Consider the following 14,550-nt stretch of genomic DNA (forward strand, 5'->3'; position numbering starts at 1 on the left):
ATCAGTTCTTTGATTATATTTAAACCAAGCTTTAGTTCAGCTTAATTTGGCCTCTCAACTTTAAGAGCACTTTGAATTTTATGTTCTGGTTTCAGTAAGTAAATGACACTATTTTGGTGGTTAAATATAATATTTTACAATAATTCTTTTTCTAGTTTTGTTAGTGTTGGTGAGAGTAGATCACATGCCTGTCAGACACATGTAACAGATCTGTGCTGATACCATGAGTAAAGGAAAGCCAAATTACATGTTTTTTATTTCGCTGGGAATTATAGAGGTGATGTTGCTCTTCTTTGTGAGACGCGAAGCCATGAGACCAAACGTTTAGTTCTACAGTTCACTTAAGCTTACTGACAGCCATGCTGCACCAAAACAGATCAAAGGGTTCTGTTATCTTGCTGTTGTTGCCTTTAAGGGAACATGTAGCTATGGAATGAGTCAGGTCAGTTTGCTGATCTGACTGAAAACCAGCTTGTGTAGGCTAGCGAGGTGGCTTGATTCATCCTCAGCTGTGTTCTTCTCTCGGCAGGTGCTGCGTACTGTCAGTTTATGGACATGCTCTTTCCAGGTTCTGTAGCGCTCAAGAAAGTGAAGTTTCAAGCAAAATTGGAACACGAATACATTCAAAACTTCAAGGTTCTACAAGCAGGTTTTAAACGAATGGGTGTTGACAAAGTAAGCTGGACTGTAACTGATTCTCCTTGCTCTTAATACCAAGTAGATGGAATGTGCTTTTAAATCTGGAGCTGAATAAATCTGGGGACAGTTTGTTTCTGGCTTGCAAATCTCAAAATTGTTGGTTTGCGCTGGGGTCCTCAGTTGTATTGATACAATCTGCTCTTCTCCAGCTGAGGTTAGGTGTGCATTTCTTGATGGTGGAGATGATTTCTTCCATTTTAGTTCTGTACAACTTAGCACAGACTAATATTAAACGTAGCACAGACTAGTATTGAAATTTGAGATAAATTTTACTCGAGCATATACGCTACAAAGATGGTTCAAACAGTGTGTTCCCATAAGCTGTTGCTATGGTAGTCTTAAGGATCTCAAATTCCTCTTTACAGGTATGTGTAACTTTAAAGTGGTGACAATGAGATGTAAGTTTTTTCGTAGATCAAGTGTGTGTTATGCTTACAGAAGCGTGCTTTACCTAGTTACTAGTTACTGATAGCATGCTTGGTACAACGCAGAGCATTCCCTTGTTAAAACTTCTCATTAAGAAGGCATCTCGTTCTTTGTTGGCTAACAGCTTGAACACGTGCTTGGTCGGTCTTATACCTTGGGGAAGGAACTTGTGCAGCCTGCCCCGACCCGGGCAGCTGTGCCCAAAGTGCCAAACGATCACCTAACAGTAATGATTCCTGGCTACTGCCAGGCTGAAAGCTTGTGGCCTACAGACAGATCTTCATGATTTGCTGTTATTTTTTAATAATCTTCCTCATTCCAGAGGCAATGTAATAAACTAAAAGGTGATGTTTCAACCCTGTAGCAGTTCTGTGTGTTAGCAGGCTGTGAAATTGTCAGCAGTTCAGGTATATGAGAGCTAGCACTGGGTGAGCCACCTTCAAATTTACAGGTAAGTGTTTTTCAACAGAACTTGATGCAGCAGAAACCTTGCTGCAGAACTACTTCAAACTAGCTGGGCCCTCACAGTGAAACCATGATTTTAATTCTAACTATTAGGAAAAAATCTGTGTTACATACAGTTATGTCCAAGGAGGATTTCCTCTAGACTGCATAAAGAATTGCATATGCTTATTATTTTAAAACTTCCTATGTAGTAAGGGAGAAAGGGGTTCTTTACCCTTAAAACAATTTTAATGTTTTTTTTTTTCCAGATAATTCCTGTGGACAAACTAGTGAAAGGAAAATTTCAGGACAACTTTGAATTTGTTCAGTGGTTCAAAAAATTTTTTGATGCGAACTATGATGGGAAGGAGTACGATCCCGTTGCTGCCCGACAAGGCCAAGAGACAGTAGCACCAAATCTTGTTGCACCAGTTTTGAACAAACCCAAGAAATCTCTCGGTTCTGGCAGTGCAGGTAGAGAAGACAGTTAAAGATTATCTAAATCATTTAAAAACTCTGGGGGAAATAAGACTGGGTCGCTAATTAAAATCAGGGTACGGAACTGTATTATTTTGCGTCTAACTTCTGAGATGCTAGGCTTCAAACTCTGAATCTTGCTTTTGTACCCAGTTATCTTGGAGCTACAGAAAGAGAAAACAGCTAGGATTGGTGCCAAGACGTGAAAGAAAATGCACGTCACATGGAGTAAAGGAGGAATACTTCATATACAAACATGTCTTCAAAGTTTTACGTGCCTAAGCATGCTTGGAAGGGGGACAATGCTTTTAGGGCAGGGGAAAAAGGTGTTCTAGGAAAAGCTAATGCTAAGTCAATCTTGCAGCCCCACAGAGGCCGATTGTTACACAGAGGACCCCAACGACTGCAAAAACCGGGACTGGAATGGTGAAAAAGGCTGGAGGAGATGATGAATCAGCAGGATTGATTGAGCAGGTGTGTTGCCAAAATGGCCTTCTGGACTGCCCTGTGCTTTATGGTGTATGCAGAAATATACTTTAATAGCATTAAATGATTGTGTTAGGGAGATAGCAGAAAGAGATCTGTATCTACTAAGCTCATTTAGAATCACTTAATCAGAAGCCTTCGTTATAAAGGTCTTGCTCTCCTGATAGGAACAAAACCGCTTATGCAGTACATGAGTGCCCAGGCATTTAAATCTAGTGTGTGCCATATCACACATAGCATTGTTTTTAAGTATTTCCACAGCTGTGTTGCAGATATTGCAGCATTCCAACTGAGCTATGAGCAGCTGCTACTTCAGTGAAATACTGAATGTAGTGCAACTAGAACAGCCCTCAGTGTGAGAGAGTTGTCTTGAAAGAATGTGTTAGCAAAGAAAACTGCAGGCAGTTAAATTTTTACCTATGTCATGTACTAAGCCTTTGGAATTTCCAAGTGGTATTGCATGTGTTGGGTTGGGTGTTTATTCTGGAAATACTATTATAATTTAAGAAATAGACCTTTTCTTCCTCTTAAGACCTCCCCCTGCCTTTTCCAACATCTCGGTTATTTCTGAAGTGCTTTGCATATAAACATGCCTCTGAGAATGTTGGGGATCCTGCCTTTTGAATAGACGCTACTGCCTTCTCTTTGGTGGATAAATTGTTGTTGATGTCCTGTGACAGATCAATGTATTGAAACTTACTGTTGAAGATCTGGAGAAGGAGAGAGACTTCTACTTTGGCAAATTGAGGAACATTGAATTGATCTGCCAGGAGAATGAAGGGGAGAATGATCCAGTATTGCAGAGGATTGTGGAAATTCTTTATGCCACAGATGTAAGTAATCTTGTATGAATTGTATTGCATAGTTCTCCCTGCACTGCGCCTTGTTACTGGGAGCTGGTTTGCTTTACAGTGCTCCCTCTTTCTACTTTTTTTTTCCTTTAGGTTTATGGCCTAGCTTTTTCCTGTAATAAAGGAACAGATAACATAATTATAGTCAGGCAACAAACAAGATCGGGCTCTCATGAAGAGTACATAACAAATAGATCAAAGATGAGGAAAATAAGCCTTCTGTAACTTATCTTGACACTGTAAATGGTTGACTTAAGGGTACTTCCTTTTCAATGTTCTAAGTATAAATAAATACATTAAAGGAGTGTACAGAGTAGCTGGGAACTGGTTGAACATAAGTTTTTCATTAAAGCACTTGTTTTATCCCCTTTCAGGAAGGCTTTGTGATACCTGACGAAGGAGCACCGCAGGAAGAACAAGAAGAGTATTAACAGACCACATACTGTACCAGCAGAGCAGCAACATCAGAATTCTTTGCCCCAGATCATGTGCTTAACTGTAAAATACTCCACTTTATTCTTAGAGGACTCACTGGTTTCTTTTCATAAGCAAAAAAAGTACCTCTTCTTAAAGTGCACTTTGCGGAAGTTTCACTCTTTTTACAGTGGGTTTGAGTTAGGAGCTCTTTCTCACATTGTAGCAGAGCAGTATTCACATCTAGGTGGTATATTTAGGGAGCAAGAGGCTGAATATTTGGAACTTGTTGCAGAATGGTTTGCTGGTAAAACACTGGTTTGTGGAAAGACTCTTTTTGTATCTAAGGTGGCGTGTAGTAGAGAACTTAAAGACTCTGACTCACAGAAAGATTGAGTTAATGTGAAATTGCAGCACAGAAATTATAAAATGCCTTAAGAGTATTTAATATGCTTCCATATGCCAAATTGAAGTAATGTGACAGGAGATTTTATGTGCTTCATATTGGGGTAGACGCTTGTTTAACTCCATTCACTGCTGTCTGAGAGGCCTTGCATGGCAGTCTCACTTTGTCAGCAAGTGCTCAAAAGGGGCTATTAAAACAAAACTTCATTCCTATGTAAAGCTGCTTACTGAGTGATTAGTTCTCGATGAAATAGGCCTTAACGTTGCCTGTCACAAGATTAGAGGGAGTATGAACAGCTGAGACACATAAATTACCTTGAAGAGTGCTAAAGCCTTTTTCTATGGCATTGTGGCTAATGACTTTGCCAAAATGTACTGTGTTTTCTGTTTCAAAACAAAACAAAAAACAACAAAAAGCAAAGGGCATCCAGTCTTACTGCCTAAAAGGTTCTTCAGAAGTAACTTTCTTTTCTGGCTCTTGTTTCTATAACTGTTTATTTTTGTTGGTATGCTTTTTGGTCTCTCACTGGTTCTCTTCTCTTTCCCATCCCAAGGAGTGCTATCAAATCCAATGGTTGTAACGGGACTTGCACTGTGCAACTCTCTTAGAATGAAAATGAATTGAGCACGTGAGGATGATTTTGTATTTTTTTTTTAAACCAGGACGTATCTAATAGTAATACTTGCCACTTCACTAGTTTTCTGGGGTCAAAACTAAAAGATGCTGGCTAACAGAGCTAATGTTCCTGCAGAAAATACAGTACTGAGACTAACTTAAATATTAATATTTAAAGTACTTTCTTTAACTGTCCCTCTTTTTTGCTATCATGCCCCGCGTTACTGTTGTGTTTGGCAAGATCCTGCAAGACTTCTGATTCCCCTTCACTACTGAGATTGATCAGTCCTGTTGTGCTTGTATTCATTTGTTCCTGGTGGTAGCTTGTCCTAAAATGTGTGTAGGAGAGCATTTTATGGTAATTGTTGTGTAGTGCATGAATCTTTGTGAAATTCAGAGAAAAACCCAAATTCAGTGAATGCCAAAAATGCAAGTATCTAGCCATTGTTTAAAATTGCAGTGGTGCTATTTCTCTTGTGGCCTTTTAGACTTTTGTTGCCCTAAAACTCCATTTTACTGAGAAACCATATTTGACTCGGACTTTTCTTGACAGGGTTTTTCTATTTTATGCAGTTTCTAAATAAAGTTCTGTATTTCAAGAGTGTCATGTCTGCTGGAGTCTCTCATACTTTCAGATATGATTAGGCAAAGCTAGAGATCGTGGTGGTTTTCGTTATGAAGCTTGCAGGACCTAGAATATCAGCTTTCATTTTCTGGTCCTACTTACATTCATTTCTAACCTAAGTAGCAGCAATGTTTAAATTTTCTTTGGAGTGTACTGGGGGAAAACATTGCTAGAGTTTTTTTTTTTTTTCTCCACACAAGTGGATGAAATGTGAGTGTATTGTTGACTTCCTCCTAACAGTGTAAGAAAGGGGCTGGAGAACAGGAATGCCAGTTTATGACTAAAGTGTTTTAAAGTTGCTAAAACACTGGTTATTAGCTATAAATAATGAATAGAGGGTTGGATTAAGATGATCTTTAAGGTCCCTTCCAACCTGAGCCGTTCTGTGGTTCTATAAACAAATGATGTTAATTGCACCTGTCACCAGTCTCTAGTAGTTGACTTGTTTCCTTTGGATTATGTTTCATAAATGAGCCTAAATGTTACTCTTTCAGATGTATGAGCAGACCAGCTTCTTCAGAGAAGTGCTTATGTGATGTATCTAACCTTGGAATTGGAAGTGATCCCTGAAGGGCTCCTCTGTCATGCTGGGGAACACCCTCCTGGCCCGCCCAAGCGCTCCATGGATGCCTCATTCTAAAGAGTTGGCATCATTGGTATTTCAAAACTGGTGTTGGACTATGGAAGTGCAGACACAGAACAGGGTGTTTGATGCACATAAAATCTTCTTTACCATTACTTGTTTGCTTTGAGGTCAGAAGCATGCTTTTATCAGTTCCAAATACTCTGTTATTCCAGCAACTTAAAGCAAAAGATGGCGATAGCATGTGGCTGAATTTGGAGGTGGCTTCTGGGGTGTCTGCCTTCTTGCAGTCCAGTTGCACACTGGAACATGGTTGCTTAAAGTCTCTTTTTAATGAGATTGCATGTTTGGGGCTATGAGGCAACCAGGTCATCAGCTGGGATGCATTAGGTCAGTTTTGAACTCTGCTGTTGAAAGCAATTGCTACTAAAAGCAAGCAAATGTCCTTTTATGCTGAGAGAAAGATGAGTCAGAAAAACTGTCAGTGCGCTTTGTGAGACAATGTGTGGACCTGTTGGATGTGCATTGTGAAACTAAATTGACATTGCAGTCTTGTAAGTAAAATGTTGGTAAGATTTAAAATTGCTTAAATAAGTTCTGTGCTACTAAGATGAGTTAGAATGGGGCCAAGCTCGTGGTCAACTTAAATGACTGCATCACAGATATCTTGGCATTATCTGTTTTTAGTGTCCTTTTTGGGAAGCAAATGACAATAAAACCAACTCAAATCCATAGATTTAATATAGCTACTCTGTTACACTGGTACAGTATATGCTGTTAAATAGTAAATGCTCACCTACTGGAACAATTCAGATAGCATCCAACCTTTCTTAGTATCTTGGTTTTATCAGATATTTGAAAAATGAACGGAATGGAAGAACCAAAAGCTCACATCTCCTTTCTGTATGGTTTACTTGCAGGTGGGCTTGTGAATATTTTTTAACTCTTATTGTTCAATTTTTTCAATCTTCCTGGTTTGCAATGACAATTCTTACTGTAACTGTTAAAAGCCTTCAAATAAAGGCCAAAAACTTACTCACTGTTGTATCATATCACTATTTAGCGTGACTGTTGGAGCACTCGGTGATCTCGTAGTCTGTCTAGTCAAATGTCCATTCTCAAGAATATCCATGTTCTTCAGGAGTGGGATTTTTTCTTAAAATACCCTTCCAAGGGTAAGGCTGGAATCTACTTCTCACGAGATATTTTTAGCAAGTCAGTTTGTAAACCTAGTGGAAGGCATACAGGGGACAGTAGCATGGGCTTAGCAGCATTGCTGGGATAACTTGTGTGTCGAGAACTAAATCAAGGGTAGCGGCTTCTTGGCAAAGCATGGGTTGAGCTAAAAGACTTCATGCTTGAGTGTTAGGTCAAGTATATCTCTTTCAGAGTTGAGCCAGTATAAAATAGTGTAAACTCATTTAAGATGGAAAAAGAATGTAGCTCTAAAGTAAAACTTCCCCTTTGTAGGGCAGCAAATAAGTGGGGGTTTGGTGTCTGCAACCTCGTGAATAACTGGAAGAATGTACTAAATTATTACAGGGGCTGCAAGCTACTCAGGCTACTGGGGGGTGTAAGGGAATGCATTAGGGAACCTGTGCGTTGTTGGCAGGACAGCTGAAGAACTTCCTGGTCTTTTGATGCAGAGAAAACAAGGAGATAAAGTTGTTGTGTATCTAGTTCTGGCTAACTGGAATATGAAACTGCAGACTGGTTGGATGAGAGCATACAGTGCCATAGCTGGCAATGCTTAGAACACAGGGATACAACCATGGTTTTGTAGAAAAGAGATCTCAGTGAACTCGGTAAGTAAGAGCTCCTGGGATATGATTTTGTGACTGGTTGTCAATTCCTTGCAGAAAGTGTATTTGGGTGGTTAAAAAGCTTAGAATTAGAGGAAGGAAGTGTGCTAATGTGACTAGGGAACATTGAGGGGTATGTATGGAAGTAGAAATTAGAGAAGGTTGCATTTGTAAAAGGACCAAGGTAAATGCATGTGAATAAAATTGTGCCATGAAATGGTAGGAGAAAACTGGGAAGGAATCTGATGTGGGAGAACACCTTTAAGGAAAGAGTAGTGGAATATTCTGGGGTTAAAGAGGAATAATCAGTACACAAATACTGGACTGGCAGTACGTGGTTAGGAAGCAGTACTGCAGGAGATGGGCTAGAGTTTTAATACAAGCAATGCCCATCCAAAGAAACAAAAGTTTTTTTCTTTTTTTTTTTGAGTAACACCTGTTAAACTGAATGATTTGACCATCAGAAAGGAAATGGTATTTCTGAAAATACGCGTGCTTAAACCCTCATTAAGACAGACAATCTGTCTTCTAAGAAACTGTCTTTCTCTTTAGTTCTGTTCCTTCTCTATTAAACTTCAACCCGAACATTTTCTAAGGTAAAAATAAAAGTTTACAGAAGGCAATTCCAGCTTTGAAGGCACAAAGGCCAATCTCTGTTTAAAAAAAAATAAAATAAAATTCTTTCTCCGCACAGCTGGCTAGCTTTTTGAACTGCAGCCTTTATATACATACTTCAGGAAAATTACATATGAAGTGTATATATAAACATGCTAAACATGTATGTATACGTCAATTAAAAATTTTTGGCTAACCTGTCAGATCTTTGGGAAACAAGACCTGATGTGGTTCTTGTTTTTCCTTCCGAGAGATGTTTTGCAGACATTTTTCTCTTGAAAGTAATTTTGTGAAATGGTTGTCTGCCAATCTTCTGATAGCGCTCTGACTCTGATCTTGTCCCCAGGGGATGCATAAGGCTGAATGGACATTCAGAAAGCATTAAATCTCACGGGGCTGCCTGGGTATAAATCTCAATGTATTCAAAGCTCTGCAGGTTGATATTTATGAAGTGATAAGCGGATGAAGTTAAAAGGGAGGTGGGGGGGGACAGTGAAGGCGGGTGCATTTTCAAAACCTGAATACAAAACCATATTTCTTGGCTTTTCTCCAAAAAGGGCTTTTCTGAGAGAAGGAGGAGGGGGAAAATGGAGAGGTTTGAGACAGTTGCTGTGTGGCTCTGCAGCAGCCCTGTGTAAAGGTAGAGCAGGGTGAAGAGGTGGAGCAGTCACCCTGGGGACTGTCCCCGCGACCCCAGGAGCAGTGACACGTCCCATAACTACTTAGCATTACGTAAAAGTGCTTTTACAGAACAGCTGGAGAGGAACCACCTCATCCATCAGGACCAGATGGGGCAAGGTTGGTGCATCCTTGACAAATAGGTCCTGCGACATTCCCCCTTTCTTGCTGTTTTCCTGCATCCTTTGTTTTTTGTCTGGGGTCTGTGAAATAAGAGACCTCGCTGATGGTTTCACAGGCAGGTTCCCAGTGGATGTGGGGGCAGATGAAATAAACAAGGGTGAGTAGCACCATGAGAAGTGACAACTTTCTCTGATACAGTGCTGAGAGATGAGACAAGCACCTGGTGGCAGATTGTTTCCTCCTTTCCCAGATAAGGCTGTTCTTCTGGAGCCTCCTCAAAGTCCCAGGCACAGCAGATCCTTACTAAATACTTGGGTGGGTAGGCAGAGCTTGGCTCTCGGTGTAACAAAGGAATGAGATCTTCCCTCTTTCTGCAGTTTTATTAAGGTTAGTTCAAGTCCTGGGGGCCTGGGAGGCTGGGTGGGGGTGATTAGCACGTGTGGGGCTTGGTGCTGCCATGGCTACCTCGATAGTATTATTTGAGCTGGCTAATCTTAAACTAGCATGGGTGTGAGCTGCAATAAAGGCATTGTCATGGGGAGCGTGTTCATAAAGGTTATTTCCATTCATCCACGCACGTTTGCTCCTGTTTAATGATCACTTTGTCTTCCAAACCAGCACAGTGTGAATGAGCAGCCGTGGTGCAGATAAATAGAGGGCAGAAAGCCTGAAAACGTAATTCTGATGGGCTAAGTGAAAAAACTGCAGCAGGTCACTTGGTGCTTTGAAGACACTTTGGAACTTTTGATCACCGCTTTGGGTATTTTATATAACTACTTGCCCATAATATTAATAAACATTAATATTTTAAGTTATATTTTTATAACTATAAAAATTGTGCAAAATATATTGAAATCAATGAAATCAATATTTTGTAATCTCTTCCAGCCTAACCTCCAGGAAAAGGGGGTGCTTTCAGGGCCCTGAAGAGAGACAGTGGAGATAAGTTTTCTTCTGTACTGGGAGTTTCCTGCAGGTCTCTCTGCTCAGAAATACGTGCATCCAACTACCCCTACTTTTGAAACTGTTCTGAGCGGAAAATATCCAAGTTTACATAATATTTCTGCAGAGGAGACTCTATTTTCAGTGCTGAGCAAATCTATGCTTTTACTATTTTCACTCTGCTGTTTGGGCAAACGAGCCACAAGATGCCACTGTTTCAGCTGCTGCAGCAGGGTGGCTGGACAGCCACCAACGTCAGCTGTGCCCACAAGGGCTGGGAGCTCTCTCTGTCTTGATAACTTTGTCAGCTCCACCACAGCTATGGACTGAAGCCTGTGCTACTAAAGATGGATTAGAATTTGTTATAAAGCATTGTCTAAATTGAGTCTTAACACTTGGGTTACCCTAAATGTCTCCCAGCTAGCCCTGATCTCACAGTGCTGTTATCTTCACAGTCTGCTTACAGTAGCAAGAGGTGTAAGCTTGGTTAACTTGGGCGGTAAAGGTTTTGAAGCAGAGAGTTTCTTATAGCTCTAGATAATACGCCAGAACTAGTAACCTTGTAAGAGTGTTCCAGTGTATTTGCTCTGCTCCAGGTTTTCCTCCCTTTCTGCAGGACACGGTTGTCAGAATCTCTGTGCAGAATAGATGCATGCATCTCTGTGCGTGTATAAATGACCAAACTCAGAAAATATTGCATACTAGACGTGTCTGGGTGCATGAAAGTTATAAACTATTTGCAAAGTTTAGACTTCCAGTAAACATATTTGCTGATTTGGAAACTTTAGAAATCTGCTGCAGGATTCTTTTGGGATCACCTTTAATACAGTATTTTTATAGCATGCTCTCCTTGTGATCTTTTTGCTCAGAAATGAACTATCTGATTTAGTCCAGGTTGTCAATCTGTGCTTATTTTTCACAGGTTTGGATATGAATGAGTTCTGCACTGCAATGAAAGAAATTATCTATAATATGAACAATAAAGACTTTGATATGTTATGAAGACTGACATTGATTGTGATGCTTCATAGCCTGGGTAATGACACTGTCCTCTGTGATGAAAGATGAGGGTTAAGGAATAGCAGTTGCAAAAGTAATTTCCTGATTTATTTAAAAAGAAAAATCGAACATCATTTGTTACTGGTGGTAGGGTAGTGTTTATTTTCATAGCTATCTACTGTAATTCTCACTCTGTCAACACCACGGAACCTGAGATAATTAATTCTGCTCTTCTTTTGTTGCTGTGCAAATTAGATCAGTGTCTGTCTTGTAGGAAGAGTATCTGGACTATGTGCTACAGGAATTCAGAAGCAATGCTACCATGTTGGGAAAACAAATCACACCTGCTTTCTGAGATGCCCAGCAACGTAATCCCATTGTAAGATATTTTTGAGGAGCAATCCTACATTAAGAGCTGCTTGTATTTATCTTCCACTTAATGGCTCTCCTGTGAAGCCATGAAAAATGTCTACTACTTAAGCATTCATTTTACATCAAATGGAAAACGTGAACATCTTCCCAGATGAAATTGGCTTAATAAACCAGTCCCTCATTTAAGAACAGTGTCTATTATAAGATAATAGATTTGCTGATGAATGACTCCTGGAGATGGGTTCTCTTGGGTTTAATCAGTCTGGTTTGGCTACTGTATGTAAAACTATGAATTTAGTAGGTTGTGCAAGATTGTGCCTGTTACCAAGACAAACCGGGATATAAGATATTGCAGCTATTCTCCTTCATGAGGTTTAGATTTACAAAGGTGAAATGGCCTATTTAGGAAGATTAAAAGAACTGAGGTCGATCTAACCTAGAGAGGAGACTGCACTGGGGATGGAGGAAGAGACTTAAGCCTGTATGCGTAAGGCTGTTGCAAAGAAAAGAGTCTGATTTTGTCTGTGGTGAAAAAGGGCAAATTCATGGAATTAAACTTAAAGTATTCATATTTAACAGACCTTTTTTCCTGTTCTAATACTAAAGACCGAGCAGAATGTGACCTAGGAAGAGTGGAAAGGTTTCACAAACGTTTAGCTGAGAGGTAAAGATCCTGATTCCACTGCAGGCAGGGGTTGGGTTAGGTCCCCCTAGCCCTGAGGTTCTTCTACTTTTCTTGAATCTATGACTCAAAAGACAATTGGTTCTGATTTTTTAGGGGTTGTAGAGGTCTTCACTGAGGTGAAGTACATGTGTGATGTGCTTCTTGTGTATGCTTGCCTGTTAATCTAAGCAGAGTATCCTTTTTCCTGCTCCATTTCAAAGCCATCTTTCTCCTTAGCCTTGCAACTTTCCATCCAGAGAGAGCTTTTGGGGTGAAACCCTGGAGATCTGAAAGTTAGCAAATTTGGGTTCTCTTTTGGGTTTAATCAATCTGGTTTGACTGCTGTACATAAACCCCTGAATTTAGTAGATTGTGCCCAGCAATGGGGAGGTTTTCTGCTCCACCCCCTCCAGGGTGCTGCGAGGTGGTGGATGTGTGCAGGACTCGATGGTTGAAGGTGTCTGTGAAAATTGCTTTTTCTCTCTACTGCTGCTGCTCTCCTGAAAAATTTTTAGGGAGCCTAAGAGGGGAAACAATCAAATTTAGTATAAGGAATATTTAAAATTGGTTTCCCAGGAGAGTCTGTTTAAACAGAAGCATCTGGTCTTGGCTCAAATTGCTGCCTGCTAAGTCAACTTCTAGATTGAGTGCAAGGTAATGAATCAGGGCTGAGCGCTGGAGAGGTGCAATTAGACCCTTGATTCCTGTTTCTTTCCATCTTGTCATTAGCGAGCTTCAAATGAACGTTCTTGTAGAGTTTTCTTGAATTTCTTAGTTTTCTCTAAAGGCTATTGCAGATGAAAAGTATCTGACTTGCAGCTCCTCTGGGGCGGAGTTCATCCTGGAGCAGAGGCGCAAGGAAGCCCTTTTGTCCCTTGGAGTGACAATGAAGGTGACAGAGCAGCAGGCAGTGGCACTGGGTTTGCCTGTGTTCTGGAACTGGTTTCTTTGCAGCTTGGCTACACTCACCAGGGAGTGCATTGGGCACAGGTCACTGGTGTGGTGAGTCTGAGCAATGCCAGCCTGCTGGTGATAGGAGCTGTTGATAAAACCATTGATAAATTACAAAAATTACTACGGGTTCTGGGATTGTGCACACTGTCTTCACCTTGGAAGTCAAAGGAAATGAATCCTTGGTTTGTGATGAGGATGCTGCCAGCATATTTAGTACTGTGCATGCTTGTGAATCGCTGTCTGCATGGCCGTGCATGCCTTCGGTTAGAAGCATGTGAAGACACGGTGCCACCAGCGTGTCATCAGCCCTGTGACATGGGATCTCCCCACAGATCTGGCACAGAATTCCTCGGTATCAGTGGCAACAAATGTGATGGGATCTGTTGCCTCGTTGAAGGGGACAGCTGTGCCACGGCCTTGGATTACTGGCAGGATGCTTCTCCAGGCGGGTGAATGGCTTATTTACAGCAGGACTTCGGATCAGAGCTGTGCCTCCCTTCTGCAAGAGAGGGGAAAAAAGCACTGCTCATGAGCTCTGGTTGCATTCCTTGGGGTGTAAAGTGACGCTTGCTGCCTCTGGGATCTCTGCTCCTAGAGATGCTGCTGCTCAGTGCCGGAGGTGGGAGCTGTCAGTGCGTGGGCTCTGAGCTCCGTGCTGGCCTGGGTGGCTGCAGCGTGCAGCAGCCTCCTCGTGCCAAACCCCAGGTAATCACCAGGGTGTTCCTTGTGGGCTAATTCACGTTTTTGTTGCTTGTTCATCTTTTAAGGCATTTTTATCCCTGCTACTAAAACGTATTGAGGCAAAAAGTGACGTTTGATTGTCACTTCAGGTATATATTTTTCAACCGTTTGTAACTTTCCTTTAGGCCTTCAAGCAATGTGTTTACTGGGTGTTTCTGGTAAGTGTAACCCTGCCAGGAGACCTGACACATCTCTCCCAGATCTCTGTACTTGGAAGAGACAAACCCAGACTCTTTTCTTGTGAGGCAGTGCAGTAAATTGTTGTTGTCGCTGCGTGTCTCAAAGGGGCAGTGAATCTTAGGTATAAAATTGTTCTTGAGTATTTTTATTGCTCATAAGCCACCAGCGTAACATAAATATTAATAACCGTGGGTCAGTGGCACTCCAACTTCTTTCCCTGCTTCCTCCTTCCCATATGAAACGGGAGAGGTACTTTTGCTGCTGCCTCCACACCTTGGGGTCACTGGGACCAGGTGGGTGCCCTGAGAGCTCTGCTGGCAGCCCCCTGGGGCCGTTTGCTCCCAGAGCTGTGATTTCGGCATGATCCCGCTGTGCACAGCACCCTCTGCTCACTGGATTGCAGAGGGAGGAATCCCTTGGGGGGAATGTTCCTGCTCTTGTTGCAGTTAAGCTG

General features: G+C 41.3%; 1 protein-coding gene across 2 annotated transcripts in view; it reads left to right on the plus strand.

The window, feature by feature from the left end:
• Positions 1-5,422, plus strand: part of MAPRE1 (microtubule associated protein RP/EB family member 1) — a 96,690-nt gene extending 91,268 nt beyond the window's left edge. For both annotated transcript variants that reach the window (XM_068701006.1, XM_068701005.1), the window contains exons 3-7: positions 530-675; positions 1,839-2,043; positions 2,411-2,520; positions 3,213-3,365; positions 3,758-5,422. In XM_068701006.1, coding sequence (XP_068557107.1) covers positions 530-675; positions 1,839-2,043; positions 2,411-2,520; positions 3,213-3,365; positions 3,758-3,814 — 671 coding nt within the window. In that variant the 3' untranslated portion in view covers positions 3,815-5,422. The remainder of the gene's footprint in view (positions 1-529; positions 676-1,838; positions 2,044-2,410; positions 2,521-3,212; positions 3,366-3,757) is intronic.
• The last annotated feature ends 9,128 nt before the right edge of the window (positions 5,423-14,550 follow it).

This window comes from Anas acuta, chromosome 16, assembly GCF_963932015.1.
Source record: "Anas acuta chromosome 16, bAnaAcu1.1, whole genome shotgun sequence".
Classification (NCBI taxonomy): Eukaryota; Metazoa; Chordata; class Aves; order Anseriformes; family Anatidae; genus Anas; species Anas acuta.